At 36.6% G+C, this 17,147-nt stretch overlaps 1 protein-coding gene across 1 annotated transcript; it reads right to left on the bottom strand.

The window, feature by feature from the left end:
- Positions 1-1,132: 1,132 nt before the first annotated feature.
- Positions 1,133-12,533, bottom strand: LPAR4 (lysophosphatidic acid receptor 4). Its single transcript, XM_006218298.3, has 2 exons — positions 12,235-12,533; positions 1,133-3,459 (listed from the first exon to the last, which is right to left on the bottom strand). The coding sequence occupies exon 2, from the start codon at positions 3,380-3,382 to the stop codon at positions 2,270-2,272; it is 1,113 nt and encodes a 370-aa protein (XP_006218360.1). The 5' UTR covers positions 3,383-3,459; positions 12,235-12,533; the 3' UTR covers positions 1,133-2,269.
- Positions 12,534-17,147: the final 4,614 nt, after the last annotated feature.

The raw sequence follows: 17,147 nt of genomic DNA, 5'->3' as shown, positions 1-17,147 counted from the left end.
ACCCAATGCCCTATATATTCTATCTATGACCTGTTTTCACAAGACAGTATAATGAATCATTATTTCTAGGACCCAAGATCATGAGGAAAAAGTAATGCCATTTTTGAGAATTCATTTTTATTATCATTCTATTGTTTTAGCATTTTTTTCAATTTGTTCCTAACCCAGGCACAGATTTAGCAGTTTCTGAAGTTACGCTCATGGATTTTTATCTAAAAATCTTAGTATTTTAAAATCTACATATGTCAGAAAGAAAAAAAAAGGTTAATGAGAGTTTTAATAATTTGCTTATTGCTTTAACATTTTTACTTTTTTGGCATTGTTTTATAGTTTTAATCTCTTTGAAATCACTCCCTGGCACAAGCTCAGCAATTTACAAGATGCATTGTTCCTGAAAATTTTACTTAAAAAGTCTCAACCTTTTAAAATTATCACATCATCCAAATAATTTTAAAATTGATTAAAACACATTTTGAGAATATTTTTGTTGTTTTGCAATGCTTTCATTTTGTGTCTGTGTGCACGTAGTATGTGGAGGGTATATATTTCCATTGCTTCTGATATGAGCAAAATGTAGCATCTTTCAAGCTATATACTGTGCTCAAAAGTTTTATATATAGGTCTCAATATTCTTAAATCTACACTTCATCCAATAAATGGTAAGATATTTTTAAGGATGTTTTTGTTACTTTTGTTGTTTAAGCAAGTTATAAAAAATCTTTTCTCTTCTTTACTATATTTTTAAATATTGATTCTAATTGCTCCTGAACTAGACACCAGTTTAGCAGCTTCCTAGATGCATTCTGATTCAAAGCATCATATGAATGTTATAGTATTTTGGAACTTTTACAAATGCTCAAAAAAAAATTCTGAGTTTCTGTGTGTTTTTTTCTTTTGCTTTGTTTTATAAGGGGTCATTTGTTTTACTTTTTTTTTCCCCATTAGGTCCTGATCTGGGCACAAATGTAGCAGATTTCTACCCGTATTGTACTCCAAAACTTTATAAAAATAATATAGCATTTTAAAATTTACAGATACCAAAAAAATAAATAAAATATGAATGTATGTGTTAGGAATTATTTTTCATTGCTTTTTGTAGTTTTTCTGTTTTTTGTTTGCTTCTTTGTTTGTATTGGTTTAGTTTGGTTTATGTATTTTTTTTCAATATGCTCCCATCCTGAGCACAAATTCAGCAGCTCTCTGGTTACATTGTGCTCCAAAATTTAACATGAAAGAATAAGTAATTTAAAGTTACAGATCTCTACTCCTTGCCCCCAAAAATGACTAATGCAAGTTTTAAGACATTTTTGTTTTATTGTTTTATTTTTTGCTATTATTTTGTTGCTAATTTTTTTCAATTTGCTCCTGACCTGCATACAAATGCAGCAGCTTTCTGGTTGCACTGTGCTCCAAAATTTCATATGAAGAATATTTATAGAAACCAATCTCTCAAAAGAAAGATAATTGGAAATTCTAAGAAAAAATATTGATGTCACTTAGTGTTTTATAGACGTTTGTTGTTTTATGTGATTTTCCATTGTGCCCTGTCTCAGGCACATATTTAGCAGCTTTTCTGCATCTGAAGGTTCATATAAGAAATTTAATGTAATGTGAAAAGAGGAAAGAGGCTTTTAAAAACTGACACTGCTGGTGATTGCAAAGATGTAAATCCAGTTAATTTTCTGTCTCTTTCCACCACATTCATGCAAACAATTTGTTTTCCCTTTCAAAATATATACAATATTTTTTGCCAGCTCTTTAAAATTTGATATGTTTATTAATAATGTTAAGCTAAAATATGTTCTTGAGCTAAAATAAACTCAATGATAATTCAAAAAAGAAAGAAAAAAAGAGTAGCACATACCAGTAGTAAGATAAATTTTTTTAAGAATAATCCCTGAATTTGTTCTATATTTATAGGCCCAACCTAATTACCAAATATTACTAGAATGGAAATATTTTTTTAAAGTTTAAAGTAATCTTCATATCACTTAAGTCAAGGCCACTGTCCACTTATACAATGTGGTACAATGAATTTCCAACCAAGCAGAAGAGTTCGGCAATAACTTTTGGTTGCAGTAATTAGACCTGACCTATAATTATTGAACAAAACAGCATATGTACAATAAACATTCAAATAAATGAATCTGACTGTATTCAGTACATTAATCTATTATCAGTATCATTAGCTTCAAATATTTTCTTTTATTCATAGCATAGAAAAAATTGTAGAAGAAACCATATCTGTACCTAAAGACAGTTCTCGTACCTAGAAGGTGGATTCTAGCATTAATTCACCACCATTATGTGTTGTTTGATCACTAACTTCCTCTTGAATAGCTGGAAGGGAAGGCTTTGTGGTCAGAGGTGTTTCAGTCTTAAACAAAGACTCCATCCTGATATGGGTATTGATGTAAAAGGACTTCTGAAAGGACTCAAGGGTGAAGTAATAGATGAAAGGGTCAAAGCAACAGTTCAGAGTTGCAAGGCACAAGGTGATTGGGTACATGATCTTTGCAAATCTTTCCAACAGGCAACTGGTAATGGCTTGGGAGCGCACCAAGGCATACAGGAAGAGGACGGAGTTATAGGGTACGAAGCATACCACAAAGACTGCCATATGCACTGTGATCATCTTCAGCACTTTTTTCTTATTGGTTCCAATTTGAGATAGTGTAGCAGGCTTACGGAGGGTTTTTAGCACCACAGAAGAGCAAGAGACATTCAATATCAGAGGAATGATAAAACCAACAACTTCAATAAATATGGTTATCTTGGACAGATAAGTCTTCCAGACACGTTTGGAGAAGCCCTCAAAGCAGGTGGTGGTTGCATTGTTGACATTAGTGGTGGAGAACAAAGAGGCTGAAATACCACCACTGAGGACTAGGATCCAGACTCCAGCACACACAATGGCAGAATTCCTCCTGGTCCTAATGGTACGAGATCGGAAGGGATAGACAATGGCCAGGAAACGATCCACACTAATGCAGGTAAGGAAGAGCATGCTCCCATAGATGTTGGTTAGAAATGCAGTCCCAGAGATCTTGCAGAGGGTGTCACCAAAAGGCCAGTGGCGGTTGAAATTGTAAAATATTTTGAAAGGTAGAGTGCAGACAAAGAGCAAATCAGAGAGGGCCAGATTGGTGATGAAAATAGCAGTCTCACTTCTCATTTTCATGCGGAAGCAGAAGACAAACAGAGAGGCACTGTTTGTTATCAGACCCAGGATGAATACAACACTGTAGACAGCACCATTCAGATTATACTTGAAGGAATCATCAACAATACAAGTATTATTGGCAGTAGCATTGCCCAACCTGGGTCTGAGGCTTGAATTTAAATCTTGGAATTGGAAGTCAATGAATCTTCTGTCACCCATGGATTTTTTTTCAGGAGGCCTGCTGGCTGCAGGGTTCAGCACTCTGAGACTAAGGACTGGTAGGAAATGTTTTCCTCCTACGGGAGACAAGATGGAATGAATCATCAAATCTACCTTCCATCCATGATTTCTGTGCAGTAAAAGATATTCTGTCCACCCAGATTGGAAATAACATTCATATTCAGTTTGGTTTAATAAGTACCTCTTGAGTACCTACCATGTTAAAAGGTACTAAAAGAATATGTTGCAGGAATAGGAGAGATCACACTCAATACAGTAAGGGTAATACTGCAGCATTGCAATGAACAGGAATAAGGTATTTGTTCCTTGGGAGGCCAAGGCACTCTGATAGTTAAAACAATAATAGTACTTTGAAATTTGTATAACTTTTTAACTTTCAAAAGCAAGTTTTATTTGATTCCTACCAGAACACCATAAGGTAGGCAAGGCAGGAATTTATCACTATATTACAGAAGCAGAAATTGAGGCTTATGTAATTTAGAATTATAATAATGTCAGAATTGGAAGAACATATAAATGGTATAGTCAGAATCAGAATTCAGGGTTTGGTTTTGTTTTGTTTTTAATTCCTAACCAAGGAATTATTAAACTACTCTAAATTGTATTGTCTACTCTCCATTATTACTAAACTTCTGAGTTTAAACTGTCTGAGTTCTATTGCACAAGACTATAGGTGGATATGGGACCTCCAGGACATCCTCTTTAAAAAGTTATGACTAAACTCCTGAAGTAAACTGTTGATTTACCTTTTTCTCCCAAAATATAAGTTCAGAGAGTAGGGATCCCTCAGATCATTAAAGCTTCTGGCTAAAACTTTTTTTTTTACTATATTACATTGCCTTTATAGAGAGATAATTCATATAATTATATCAGCATCTCCCTCCTTCAGATTGTGGTCCCTTTCCAAGCTTCTTTTATGCCAGAACCTAAGCTTTGGATAGCTTCCTACTCCCTTTCTCACTGCCCATTCCACCAGTTACTTTCATGCCTTTAGCTCTTAAATGGCCCAATAAGGCCTTTTCTGGCAGAATACAAGTGAAATGTGAAAGGTAGATTTGTTGTGAACAGCCATCCCCCTGCTCCACTGTATACTTTTGATCTGACCAGTTACATGTCTTCTGCCTGCCACCACTTGTACAAGTGGCAGTCACTGACCTAATCATCTTTGTTGGGTATCTGAATCAATATTCTTCAAAAGTGCATATAGAAATCTTACTAACCTAGGTTAACAGCTACTATTGGAGAAAGACTGTCTTTTGAATGCTCTATAATGCACTATGAACAAGTTGCAGCTGAATGAATTCTTTTTAATGAGGAGAATGTGAAATAAAAGTGGTCTTTGTTCCTGACATACCCAATAATGGGTTTTTACATGATTATATTTTAAAATGTGAAAGTCATTTCTCTGAAGTGATTCCTCCTTATGTCACTCTTTCTTTCCAATTCCCAGGGAACAGGTCAAAGGGCCTCTGTACAGAACAGAGAAGGGAGTGGCAGGGGGAACCTGCCAGAGATATAGAGGCCTGAAGTCACTTCAACCAGTGTTTGGCTTGAGAAAAAAAAAAGTCACTCACTGCAGTGACTAGAGCAAGAGCTGACCTTGGAGAATACAAGATGCAAAGCAAAGCATTGCCACTTTTAATAGCTAAAGTTTTAAATTTAAAATTGGAAACGTGCTATTCCTAAATCCTCATTCAACAAATCTATGGAATTCCTCCCCTAAGCTTAATACTGCTCTAAGATCATATTCTTTCTTGGCCACTTCATCTCATAGGCCCAGCTCAACTTTTGCCAGATGCAACCTTGGCATATAAAAACAAAGTATAGCAGGAGCCTTGATAAAGTAAGGTCCAGGAGGGGAAAAAAAGAGAGACAAGGAAGAGATAAAAAGGTGAGAAGAGCAGAAGAAAAGACAAAAAAGGAGACCTTGATGGAGAGAGGTCAGCGCTGCCATCTAATTTGTATTAAGGGCTCTCAGAAGGTATTTCCAATTTATAATTCCTCCAATCCCATTCTCTTTACCTTGCTTCATCTCACTTCTTTCACTTTTCTCAGAAAGAATAACAGTACACAATGACTATGCTTAAGGTCATTGAATCTGATCAGAAAAGAAAAAACCAGGAAGAGCCTAGAAAATCTCAGTCAATAGGGTTCATATCTCACTTTGGGAGCTGTAGACCTCAGTTTCTCCAGATGGCTTCACCAATGTTGTGGCAGAAAGAAGAGAATGGCAAACTTCTCAACTGATTAAACCATATTATATACTATTTTACATCCCTACTAGCTACCTGTCTGGAGGTCTTTTTTTTTTAAATTGTGAAATCAAGAGAGTCAAAAATATCCCTCAAACATAGTCATACAATCTAAAGAAATTATGGGACTGCAAAACCCCTAACATTAAGCCAAGCTTCATCCAGTATGATCTGCTTGCACCTGCCTTTTACAAGTACTTCCAATAAGTTTATTTTATTTGGAAAGTGCTTTCATAATAGAAGCCTTTTCAATTTGCCCCAAGTCCCTCCAGTCTGCCCACTGGTGACACTCTACACAGTATAGATCTAGCTCACTGGTACTTCCCAAGGTGTTATGTTTCAAATAGATGAGATTTGTCTCCCCGGTTTTCTATTCAGTTTTATATTTCCCAAAACATACACACTATACCCACAGTAGGCTGTCTGCAAATGCCTGACACTTCTGCTCTGCTGCTTTGAGTACCCAAATTCTGCAGGAGAGAAAGGACAACAGACAAGAAAGCATTACAGTCTCAATCCTGAAGAGAGAGCATGGGAAAACTGTCACTAAGGCCCTATTCATAGCTTTCCCTTGCTCAAACAGACAGCACCTTTGCTGTCTAGCAGTGAGGGTGTGGTGCTGGGATTTAACACAGCACTAGAAGCAAGGAGTTCTATTTCTGATTCAGACACTGGTTCGCTCTGTAACTTGGCTTATACTGTTTCTCTTCCCTGTATAAACATTACCTCTGAGCCTCACAGCTGAGGCTAGGAAGATTCAACAGGGCTTGTGAGTAGCTTTACGAGCTTGCCCAGTATTCAGTTCTACCTCACCACAAAGAAACATTACAGAAGTTTTTTTTTCCTTCTCCCTCTACTGACACAACTGGACACCTATGTCTCTGTCTTTTTTGGTATGCTGAACTTCATATAAGCAACATATCCTAACACCATGTATACCCTTTACTTCAGAAATACGCCCTTGAGTTTCAACCTTTACTACACAATTTCATCATAACTGGACAGATAGTCCAGGAGTGTGTCCCAAAAGGAATATCTCCTACTGAGCTATAGTTAAAAAAAAAACACAGAGTCATTTGGCTCTTAAACTAATTCTGAAAGAAAATCAATGAGAAAGAGAAACAAGGTCTCTTTTCTGACTGGCTTCTTTTCTTTTGACTGAAACAGTGTTTTTTAACCACTAGATTTTCCTAAATGGCTAACATACTGTACACTGAATGAAGGCAAAGCGCCAACACTTGAGCTTCAGATGAGATGAAAAAGGAAAAAATAGGCTGACACAGTTAATTACATCTTTCACTGCAAGTAGCATTAGACTACTATCTTGTGAATAATTTTACAGCCAATTATTCCAACAATTAATCACCTAAGGGGTTCAGAGTTCTGAGTGGTTGTATTTTCCCTGACAATGGGCAGGAAGCAGGTCACCTGGCAATTGACCAAAGAGAAATCTGACCCTCAGTGAATTTTTAACTTTAACCTACACATATGGAACCAGTTCAGACAGTTCATAGAAGTGTTCACAATGTTTTTCCTTTATGGGAAATATTTTAATGATAGTGAAATAAACCATGTTTGGGGTCCTCCCAGGGGCTCTTGAAGGAAGTGGAGTTACCCTTTTTGCCCATAAAGATGAATACCTAAATCACTTTACTAAATGCTAAACTTTCAGATGACACATTGAAAACAAAGCTCTAATTTCTGGCATATGCCTAGTAGCCCAGAAAGGCTGGCTTGCTTTTGTTCCCTACAGAAGACAGTCCAAAGCTCAGAAATACAAGGCCTTGAAGGAAGAGTATACTCAAATTTTCTTACTCTGCTCCCTTTTTAATGATCTTGGGTCAGATCAGAGTGCTTCTGATCCCAGAGCACTTCCTCTTTCTACTCCGGTCGAAGCTTAGTAACATTGACACAATAGATTTCTGCTTCCTTCTTTCAAAGGAAGCTGAAACCTATTGTGTCCTTGTCTATAATTATCTACCAGTGAAGCAAACTAAAAAATACAAAAATGTTGCAAAAATGCAGATTAAAACTATCCTGCTGGAATAATAGGGAATATGTCCAGACTGCTGCTCCTCAGAACAGTGGCTGCTAATAGAGAAGACACCTTAAGTAAACCTTCTAGACCAAGCCACACGCATAGGTCACAATCAAACACATGGTTCTAATTGATGTTCCTATGCATTAGTTGGTGTTTCATAATAGTTTTCAAAATACAACGTAGCCTTATGAAATTACATATGGAGGAAACTATAAGTAAATGTTTCACTCCAGAACTAAAGTGATAAATTGATCTGTATCAGGTCTTATCTCAAAGAAGCCTCTCTCTGTGTCAAATATTTAGATTAAGCCTCATTTATTTTATTTTTTATCCTCATTTATTTTTTATGCAAGAAAATATCCATTTTAAAAATACTTCTGTATGTTGAATTTGGTTCACACTAAGATTATTATGGTTGTTTTTCTCCCCGTACTTTATTTGAGAAGAACAGGAAACTGACACAGGCCCTAATCTGAGCAGTTCTTATCCTCACTGATTAACTTAATTGTTTTCACCCAAAAATATTCCAGTCTCCCACTAACCATTTACCTGATGACACAGTATAATCTTTGAAAAATAATGTGGTTTAGTGCTCAACATGATGGGGCCAAAGATTGCATCAATCCTACTAAAGTAAAGTTTTCCCTAGCAGTAAGTTATAGAGTAAGGCAACTGTAGAGAAATTACTCAACCTAATATTATGAAACTGTCTAGATTCTTGAGACTTAGTATCTTATCTCAGCAGAAGGCCCAGACCTTTTGGGAAAAAATTTTGGTGTTTCTCAAAAAGTCCATTTCCAAATTCTGTGAGACTCACAAATGCCAACTAGAAATTTGGCTTTATTTCACATATTTAAATGGGTAAATCAGTTATCAATTTGCATACCAATTCATCTGATATATGTGGATACTGACCCTGATAATATGAACAAAAACCATGTCTCCCACTGCTAAAGGTATATATCAGTGGAAGAAAAAGTTTAAACCAAAGAATCAATATTCATCTTGACTTAAACTGCCTGGATTACAATAAATAATTACAACTCTTCCATCCATTCTGGATTTTTGGATCAGTAATAAGCTGGAAGCACTTGTTAGAAAAAAGTTGTAGAATAAAATTAAAAATTACAGAGAAAGTTATTACCAGGAAAGTGGCACTCATTACATTACTTCAAACCAATTTTATCCAATTTTACTTGGCACCAATTTTATCCAAGACTTGGGGTATCAGTGAACTTTCTGGAGGTACTGTGGTTAGGGATTTCCTCCAATGGATGCTGTGAAATAGAATTAGTCATAATAGTGTACCATGGAGAGAGGTTTGCAATAAAATGTACACCAAAGTCATAAGGTAAAGAAATTTATTATATAGTATAAATCAGAGTAAGTGAGAGTCAACATATTTTTAAATGGTATCTAAATGCTTTGGATTTAATTATTACAGAATTGTAGATAACATTTTATTTTCAAAACTTGTTACTGTTGTGCCATAGGTTATTAGTTATATTGACCAGCATAAAGTCCATGAATTTATTTAACTCATAATCATTTAAAGATAACTAGTGACAAAAGGCATAAAAATACTTCCTCTGCTTTATAAGGCAATACATTAATTATATTATAAATAAATGAACAAAGGAGATTTCTTTTTTTAGCCTAAAGTTATATTGGTTCTTTGTTTTTTTCGTTTTTTTTTCTTTTTCTTTTCTTTTTCCCTGGCAACAACTGTTACTATTGGGCAGGGGCCTTGACAGGGGAAGAGGAAAGAAGACTGAAACAAGTGGAGACCTCATTGCCTTGTCTCTAACCTGCACCCCTACCCTAGCTGAATTTCTTTCTTCCCTTAGCTATAGTGATAGAAGCAAGTCTTCAATTACTGGATATTAGTACATTGACAATCACTGCTGTCTCTCCTAGGATGTCCTAGGTCAACCTAATATAGCATGTCTAACATCTTCAAATTACAACTCTATCCAAAATGCTTTCATAGAACCAGAAATGCTTTGCAATGGAATTCTTACAAATAGCACCTGCATTTGAACCCTACTCATGTATTGCCTGTAAAGTAGAATTATTTGCTAGTGGCAAACTTATACTATCATCACATCTCACCCTCTTCTGAACAAAGGTGGACTAAACAAAGCAGACTGCTAAATAATGCTTCAACTTTCTTGAAATATTTTTTCTCTAATCTAGGAGAAGTGAAACTTAAAAAACTAAAATCATTACGCAATTTAAAATACATTGGGGATCACCTTGATATTAAAGAGAATTCATTTTCACGCTCCTCCAGAGAGCAGTATTCCTGGAATGAAATTAATACTATTTTACTGGTTTATCTTAAAGGAAGACAGAAGCATTAACATTTCTTTTATGGCTTTCACAATTGATACAGATTATAAAGAAAACTTCTTTTTGTTTGGAATCCAATCAAACTAGGAAGTTCAAATATCCAGAAGTTTTCTTATTTGCTTTTACTTCAGTATAGCTACATCCAGCCCCATCACTAACTAACTGTGAGACCAAGTCACAGTCCCTTTCTTGACCTCAGTTTTTCTTCTGTCTCCACCTTTGCTTTGACTAACAGCAGCCTTCAACTGATGCTACGGCAGTGTGGTCTCACTGGCTGTTTCCTCCTGTCAGTTGTTTTCACCTGCTCCCATTTGTTGGCAAAAATAGGTTTTTAATCCCTCAAAGTCTGAGATAAGGGAAATTACTTTTTAATAGACTTAATTAAGTTTTTGAAGATTTATTTTATTTTATTAATTGAAGAAAAATTGACATATAACATTAATTTCAGTTGTACAAATATGATTCAATCGATATTTATATGTATTGTGAAATGATCATCACGCTAAATCTAGTCAACATCCATCACCATATAGTTTAGATTTAATATCAGAAGTAAATATTATTAATTATTGTCATAAGCTAAGCATCACAGATCAAGATGCCATTTATATCGTAGTCTTCCTAATGTTCTCATTTCCCTCGTTCTCTGTCCTATGCCCATATCAGCTCTACTTGTCTAGGTCTTAATCCTCAACCTTTTCTACCTGCTTCCAGTCACCTCTCTCCTCAAAATATAAGGTTATCAAAATACGTCAGAACATAACTATATAGAATCAGTAGGCTACTTATCCTATGCCTTGCTCTAATAACCAGATACTTATCTACTAAAAGTGAGGCTTAATTCCCAATAGTAGGTGACCTCCTATTAAATTTCCAATTTTCAGTACTATTATTCACAAATACATTATGGAATTTTTTTCCTCCCCCTTAAGAAGGCCAAGAGTAGACTACACAAAATGACCATACGCACAGGAAAAAGGCAACTACACAATCAGGCCCTGACCACACCACAGCAAGGGCAACAATTCTCATTGCAATCTCTCAAAGGGAATTGAATAGATAAAGCTTTAGCTAAACTTGGCATGAGTGTTGCTATAAGGCATGTTCCTAGTCCTCTCTTTAACTTTTGTAAGTACACATTCTGAAAGACTGGTCTGATTGTTCCAATAGGGCTTTCATTTGCATCTTTGATTAGCAAGAGATGCTTTAGAGTGCAGCCACCGTCTAGTATATCAGCTGAACTCACCCTTTTTAGCAAGAGCCCAACATTTCATCTGTGGCAAGGCAAAAGGATTTACACTCTATGTTGATGGGTTTTGTTACTTGAAATTTTCTGAAAAATAAACGTTTCAAAGCCACTGGATAATTGCTATCTTCATGTTAGTCAAGGAAAAAGAAAGCTGGTATAATTTGGTAAGGTAGCAAAGTGAATAACCCCAGCAAGCTCTGAAATGTTCAAATCTTTGCATTTGTCTGGTCTCTTCCATGGTGGAATAATAATGAATTATATTGCTAGATTTCCTAAAACAAAGTAACTGAAATGCAATATTTATCAATTCAACAAAATCTTGTAACTAAAAGTCTTAAAAGTTATCAGGATATACAAAAAGAATTTTAAATATGTCATATTACTGCATATGTATGGAAAATAGCAATTAATTTCACATATAACAGCAAATTCCATTTATGCCAGAATTACTTTTTCACTGAAATATGTTTCTTCCTTTATAGTCCAGTTCATGAATTATTCAATATAGCAAATGTCACATTCTCCATAAATCAATTAGGCATCAAAGGCATGCTGTGTGTAGTTTTACTAGACAAAACTTCATAATAGAAGCCACATTAGCTCACAATCCATTGTAAACCAAAGAAATATAAAGTCAGCCAAAAGAATTTCTAAATTACTCTACTCTGTGATTTTAAATCAGCTCTTTAGGACAACTGTGTTTACATGAAACAACAGCTTGAAAATTCTGTATCTCTTCCACTGAAACAGTATTATTGCCAAAACAATGGAAATTCTTTTTTTTAACCATTTAACACGACAATCCCTGTTCAGCACTTCAGCGTTGAAATCTAATTTCTTTCCCCAAACACTCAAAGCATCAGTGTTTCCACTGAAGTTTGTTACGCCATCCCCCACCCCCAAATGCCCGAAACAAATCTTTCTCAAAGAGACTTACCCCAAGAAAGAGTGTGCTAGATGAGAGAGTGTGCTCATGCCTGTAGACAATTAGCTAATAAACATATAAACGGGCAACTCGCACTTTAGAAGTGCATATTTTAATCCATTTTTTTTTTACAGGGAAAGGTAAACTCAGCCCAAAGTAGCAGACTCTGGGCTGCCGAAGCTTCTTATAGCAAACTGCTCATTCTGAAAATGTGAGCTTATTCACATTTATCTCTTTCCCTTTGTTAAGGAACGGCCCTCTTGAATGTTGTAGCTGGCATGCGTTTAACAAACAGGACACAAGAAAAGGCCCAAAGTCCGGGCTGGAGCCGAGGGCCGGGGTGGGGGGGCGGTGGTTGGGGGGGACTCTTGGGGGTCTCAATAGGAAATGCTTTTCATTGGATAAGGAGGCATTATTAGGAGCCGAGATCCCGCCCAATCCCCTTTGCTCCATCGTTCCCTTAGTCACCAATCACTGGACTGAAGAAGTTTTTCTTTAAAGAGCATTACCCGGGAAAAGAAGTTTTCACACTCAAGAATTAGCAGCTTAAGTGCCACTTCACAATATAAAAAGTGTCTTTCCTGACCAATTCATCCACAGAGAAAGCCTGTGTGCCTGTCTTTGCTGCAGGACTGCTAACCCACCCCTCCTCCCCTTACAATTCTAATGAGGAGGAGGAGAGGAAACTCCAAACTGGGAGGAGTGTTTCGCTTATGGAGCAGCTCACATTTGTTCCAAATTGTTTAAAACAATCACAATAACAATAGTAATAATAATAAGTACGAGGCAGGGAAAGGCAAAAATGAATGGTACATAAATACATTTCTATCATACCATGCAAAATTAAATCTCCCACTGCCGCAATAAAATAAAATTTAACACTATACTCACTTAAGCCAGTCAAATGCTTTCAGATGGAGATGTGCTGGGATCCCAGCGCTCTAATAACCATCTTCCATGCACTGGGGAGTGCTCTGTGGCAAAAAGAGGGTCTACATTTCTCTTAAATAATTGCCTGACTGGAAATCTAATTACTATGAAGTTTTCAGAGGCTTGCTAAAAACCAAAATAAATAGTAGAGATGCAATTTGTTTATAATTGGAAGTTATCTTCAACTGTACTCCTGCTTCCCCTTGGGCAAGTTCTTTTCCTGTAGGTTTACTGCCTTGGTCACTGCTTTTTTGCCTCCCTGTTTTTTCTGCTTCCCTCCCTTTCTCTGATCTGAATTTGTTGCAAAAATTCACTCATCCATCTGTAATTTCATTGCTAGCTCTTCCCCTCTGCCAGCTCCCCTCATCCTTCTCTCCTCTACCTCCACCCACCGCCAACACTACCAACAACGGCGACCCCTCCCCCTTCTCTGGAATGAAACTCTTGGGCCAGGGATAAGGTGCTTTCTTACTGAGGCAGAGCCATGACCCGAAGAGCTGAGGGATCCTCTTCATTGCTTCAAAACTTTGTGTAATTATGCTGCCTCTCAAATAAGGCATGCCTCAAGTTTATTCTCCCCCTTTCTACAGCTCTATTGTGGTTGTTCTGAGTAGAGGCCAGTAAACAACTGAGTGTGAAGCTGCTACTGCCTTATTACTTGTGACTGATTCTAAAAAGCACTTTCTCTGTAGCTTACCCTCTTCCCCACCCCTGAGTCTCCGCCCCTTCTGTTCCCCTCTCCACTTATCTCAGGTATGTCTATTTCTGTCAGTTGCTGAATTGGCTGTGTCTTCACAAGTGGTCACTCAGCCACTTTGGGCCTGGCTGGACCAGCCTTTGGCACATTTATCAGTCTACAAGAGAAAGATACAGTCACTGCCCTGCAGTGCCTCACAGTCTAACTGGGGACACAAGACACATGAAGGAGTGAGATACCAAAGGAAAATTCTGAAAAATATTGAAGTAGTTATATGGAGAGTAAGTTCTTAATAGATCAGAGGATGGAGATGAAGTCCCATGGATAGGGCCAGGAGGGCTTCCCAGAGGAGGTGGGCTTTAAGCTGGACCGATGGATGATTAGTACTTAAAGAAGCCAAGAAAAGAAGGGGAAAATCTTTCCAGGTGGCCAGACACAAGTGATTAAATGTAGTACGTGTAACATGAGACAAAGTGAAAAGGAAACTGGTTTGTGAAGAGAAAAAAAAGGTAAGGAGAAGAGCTCTTGTGGGGAGTACTCAATTGTAGCAACTCAGTGCACCATAGTGATTAAAGTCAACCTATAGTCATGGTCAATATCTATCTGTCTGTGTGACCAACTCATTATCTTTCTCCTCTTTGGATTAATATTCCTCACTTCTCCAATTCATCTACCTTCATTTCTCCCTAAGGTACTCAGGTACCTTTCTGATTAACCTCACAAGCAACTCCTGGGTCATTTACCATATCACTGGGTCACATGCCCTTCTATAGCATCACTCTTCCTCTACCTGAGCTCCAGGCTCACTGACCTACTTTCAATTTCCTAGAATGAGATATGATCCCTCACACCATAGACATTTCCATGTGCTCTTCCCCCTGCCTGTAATGCTCCCCCTCTCTCTAGCCTCTCCTTCACCAAGTTAATTCTTATTTCTCCTTCAGAAATTATCCTAGTAGTCATGCCTTCAGGGAACTCTTCCTTAACCCCTAGTTCAGGTCATATCCACTTATACGTTCTTACAACATCATGGACCTTTTCTTCATTGCATTTATCACAGGTATAAGTTTACATGCTGTTGGGTAATTTTTTATTTGTGTGATTATTTGACTATCAGTCTCTCCCAACAGCAAGCTTCAAGAGGATAGAGTCTGTTATCTACTGAATTCAAAATTAATATTAGTAGCATTCTCCAAAATTCTTGTCTCTGACCTCTCTTGCCTAAGCAAAGCAGCAATGTGTTTTCTTGTTTTGTTTTACTCATCAGCTGAAAACATGTACCATTTCATCCATTTACAATCAAGTCCATATCAAGGTGTTTTTTTCAGAACAAAGAGTACAAACACATAAAGAAATAAAGTCCCATGGACAAGAAAGTACTGAATCTTATCCACTGCCATCTCCTTTTGCTCTCACCTCACAATCCTCAGTGTGAAAGTTCTGGTTCTGCTTGCTCTAGTATTTGTAAGGTGGAAGGGGGAAAAGGAAAGCTTTTCCAAGATGTTCTCCAAACAGCCACTTTATAGACATGCGACTTAACCCAAAAAGTCCTTTTAAACAAGCCTTCATTGAGTTGATGATGTCCTTGCTACTGGGAGGGAAATGAATATGCAGCTGAAAAAAGTGCATTCAGAACTACCTAGGGGAGTATACATTTCATTTTTATATGTTTGAAAAGAAACTTAACTAAAATATGACTAACTTCCAACTGAGAATTTACACACTTGAATAAGAACAGCCAGATGCTTAAGACCTTAACACTTCAAACCCAAATCAATTTTTCTTTCTGCCAACAATATTAAAGGACTGGTGAAATCACTCCAAGTGCCAGGGACTCAAAACTATGCTAGTTTCCTTAGAAACAGTACAAATGTAATCAAAGGACTTTAACTATGCCTATGGCTTAGGGTACAGCTAACAATTTTGGTAACTCTCATATTCTCTAAATGAACACTGTGCCTACACAAACCTGGGCAGTGTTCTACAAAAGGAAGCCTTTTAATTACTCACTTTGCATTAATTAGCAGATGTATTGAAGCCTTTCAGAAAATAAAGAGGAGATCCTCAATCTTACAGTATTTCTTTTTTAGTAGTCTTTTTTTTTTTTTGGTTGACTAGGAGGTAGGGAATACAAGGACAAGTTCCAAACCACTGCATAACACTGAACACTACATTACTGAAAGGGTAGAAAACATTTTTTCAAGCACACTCCCTGGAAGATTTTTAGCTCATTCTTCATACCGTACCATCACCTCCTAGCTGTTTCTCTAGCAACTGGGATTTCCTTCTCACTAACTGAACAGACTTAGATAATAGCAAGTTCCCACCGCTGTAGGTGGGATTGGTAGTTGGAAAAAAAATGTTTTTTACCCAAGAGCTTTGTAAAGCACCCAGAGCCTTGAATGCTTGGTATAGCTTAGGAAAATGTCAAGGTAATAATAATGACAGTAGAAAACTTTTCTTGAGCATTACTATATGCCAAACAATATTCTAGGTGCTTTATCTATATTTATTTATCTAATCTGAACAAGAACTCTATGATGTAATTACTGTTACTATTCTTGTTTTATACTTAAGGAAAATCAGGCACAGAAAGGTTAAGTGACTTGCCCAAAGCCACGCAGCTAGTAATTCCTCCATTAATTCTGATAATTTCTGGACTAGTAATCATAATCACACCTTCTTTTACCAGAGCACTTACAACTCTGCACAGATTATCTTGGTTATGAGCAAACATAAGGATCTGCCTTTTATAATGCAAACTCTCATTAGAAGCTGACCAATCCAACTAACAATTATGTAGTTTTTGAACCCTTCTAGGGTTTGAAATTTTCTGGATCTAGATCTGCTAATATGAAGCCTAAAGTCACAGACTAACTTTGAAAGGCATGAGGAAAAAGTGACTTACCAAAGACAATAAAATTTGTAAATACCAAAACCAAATAAAAAATGTAAGCATTTTGGAATTATGTTAGTATAAATCTGAAGTAGATTTTGATAAGTTAAACTAAATATTGGAAACCCAAGAGCAATCACTAAGAAAACACCTCAAAAATATAATAAACACTATTAAAATAATGGAAAAAGTACACTAGAAAATAGCCACTCAAGAGAGACATAATAAAAGAGGAACATAGGGCAAAAATAGAGACATATAGAAAACAAAAAGCAAAATGGCATATAAAATTACAACCATATTAATAACATTAAATAGGACAGATTAAATAAGCCAACCAAAAGGCACAGACTATAAAACTGAATTTAAAATTAAGATCAAACAATACGTGATCTATACAGA

This window comes from Vicugna pacos, chromosome X, assembly GCF_048564905.1.
Source record: "Vicugna pacos chromosome X, VicPac4, whole genome shotgun sequence".
In the NCBI taxonomy this organism is placed as follows: Eukaryota; Metazoa; Chordata; class Mammalia; order Artiodactyla; family Camelidae; genus Vicugna; species Vicugna pacos.
This window is presented reverse-complemented; position numbering and strand designations above follow the sequence as displayed.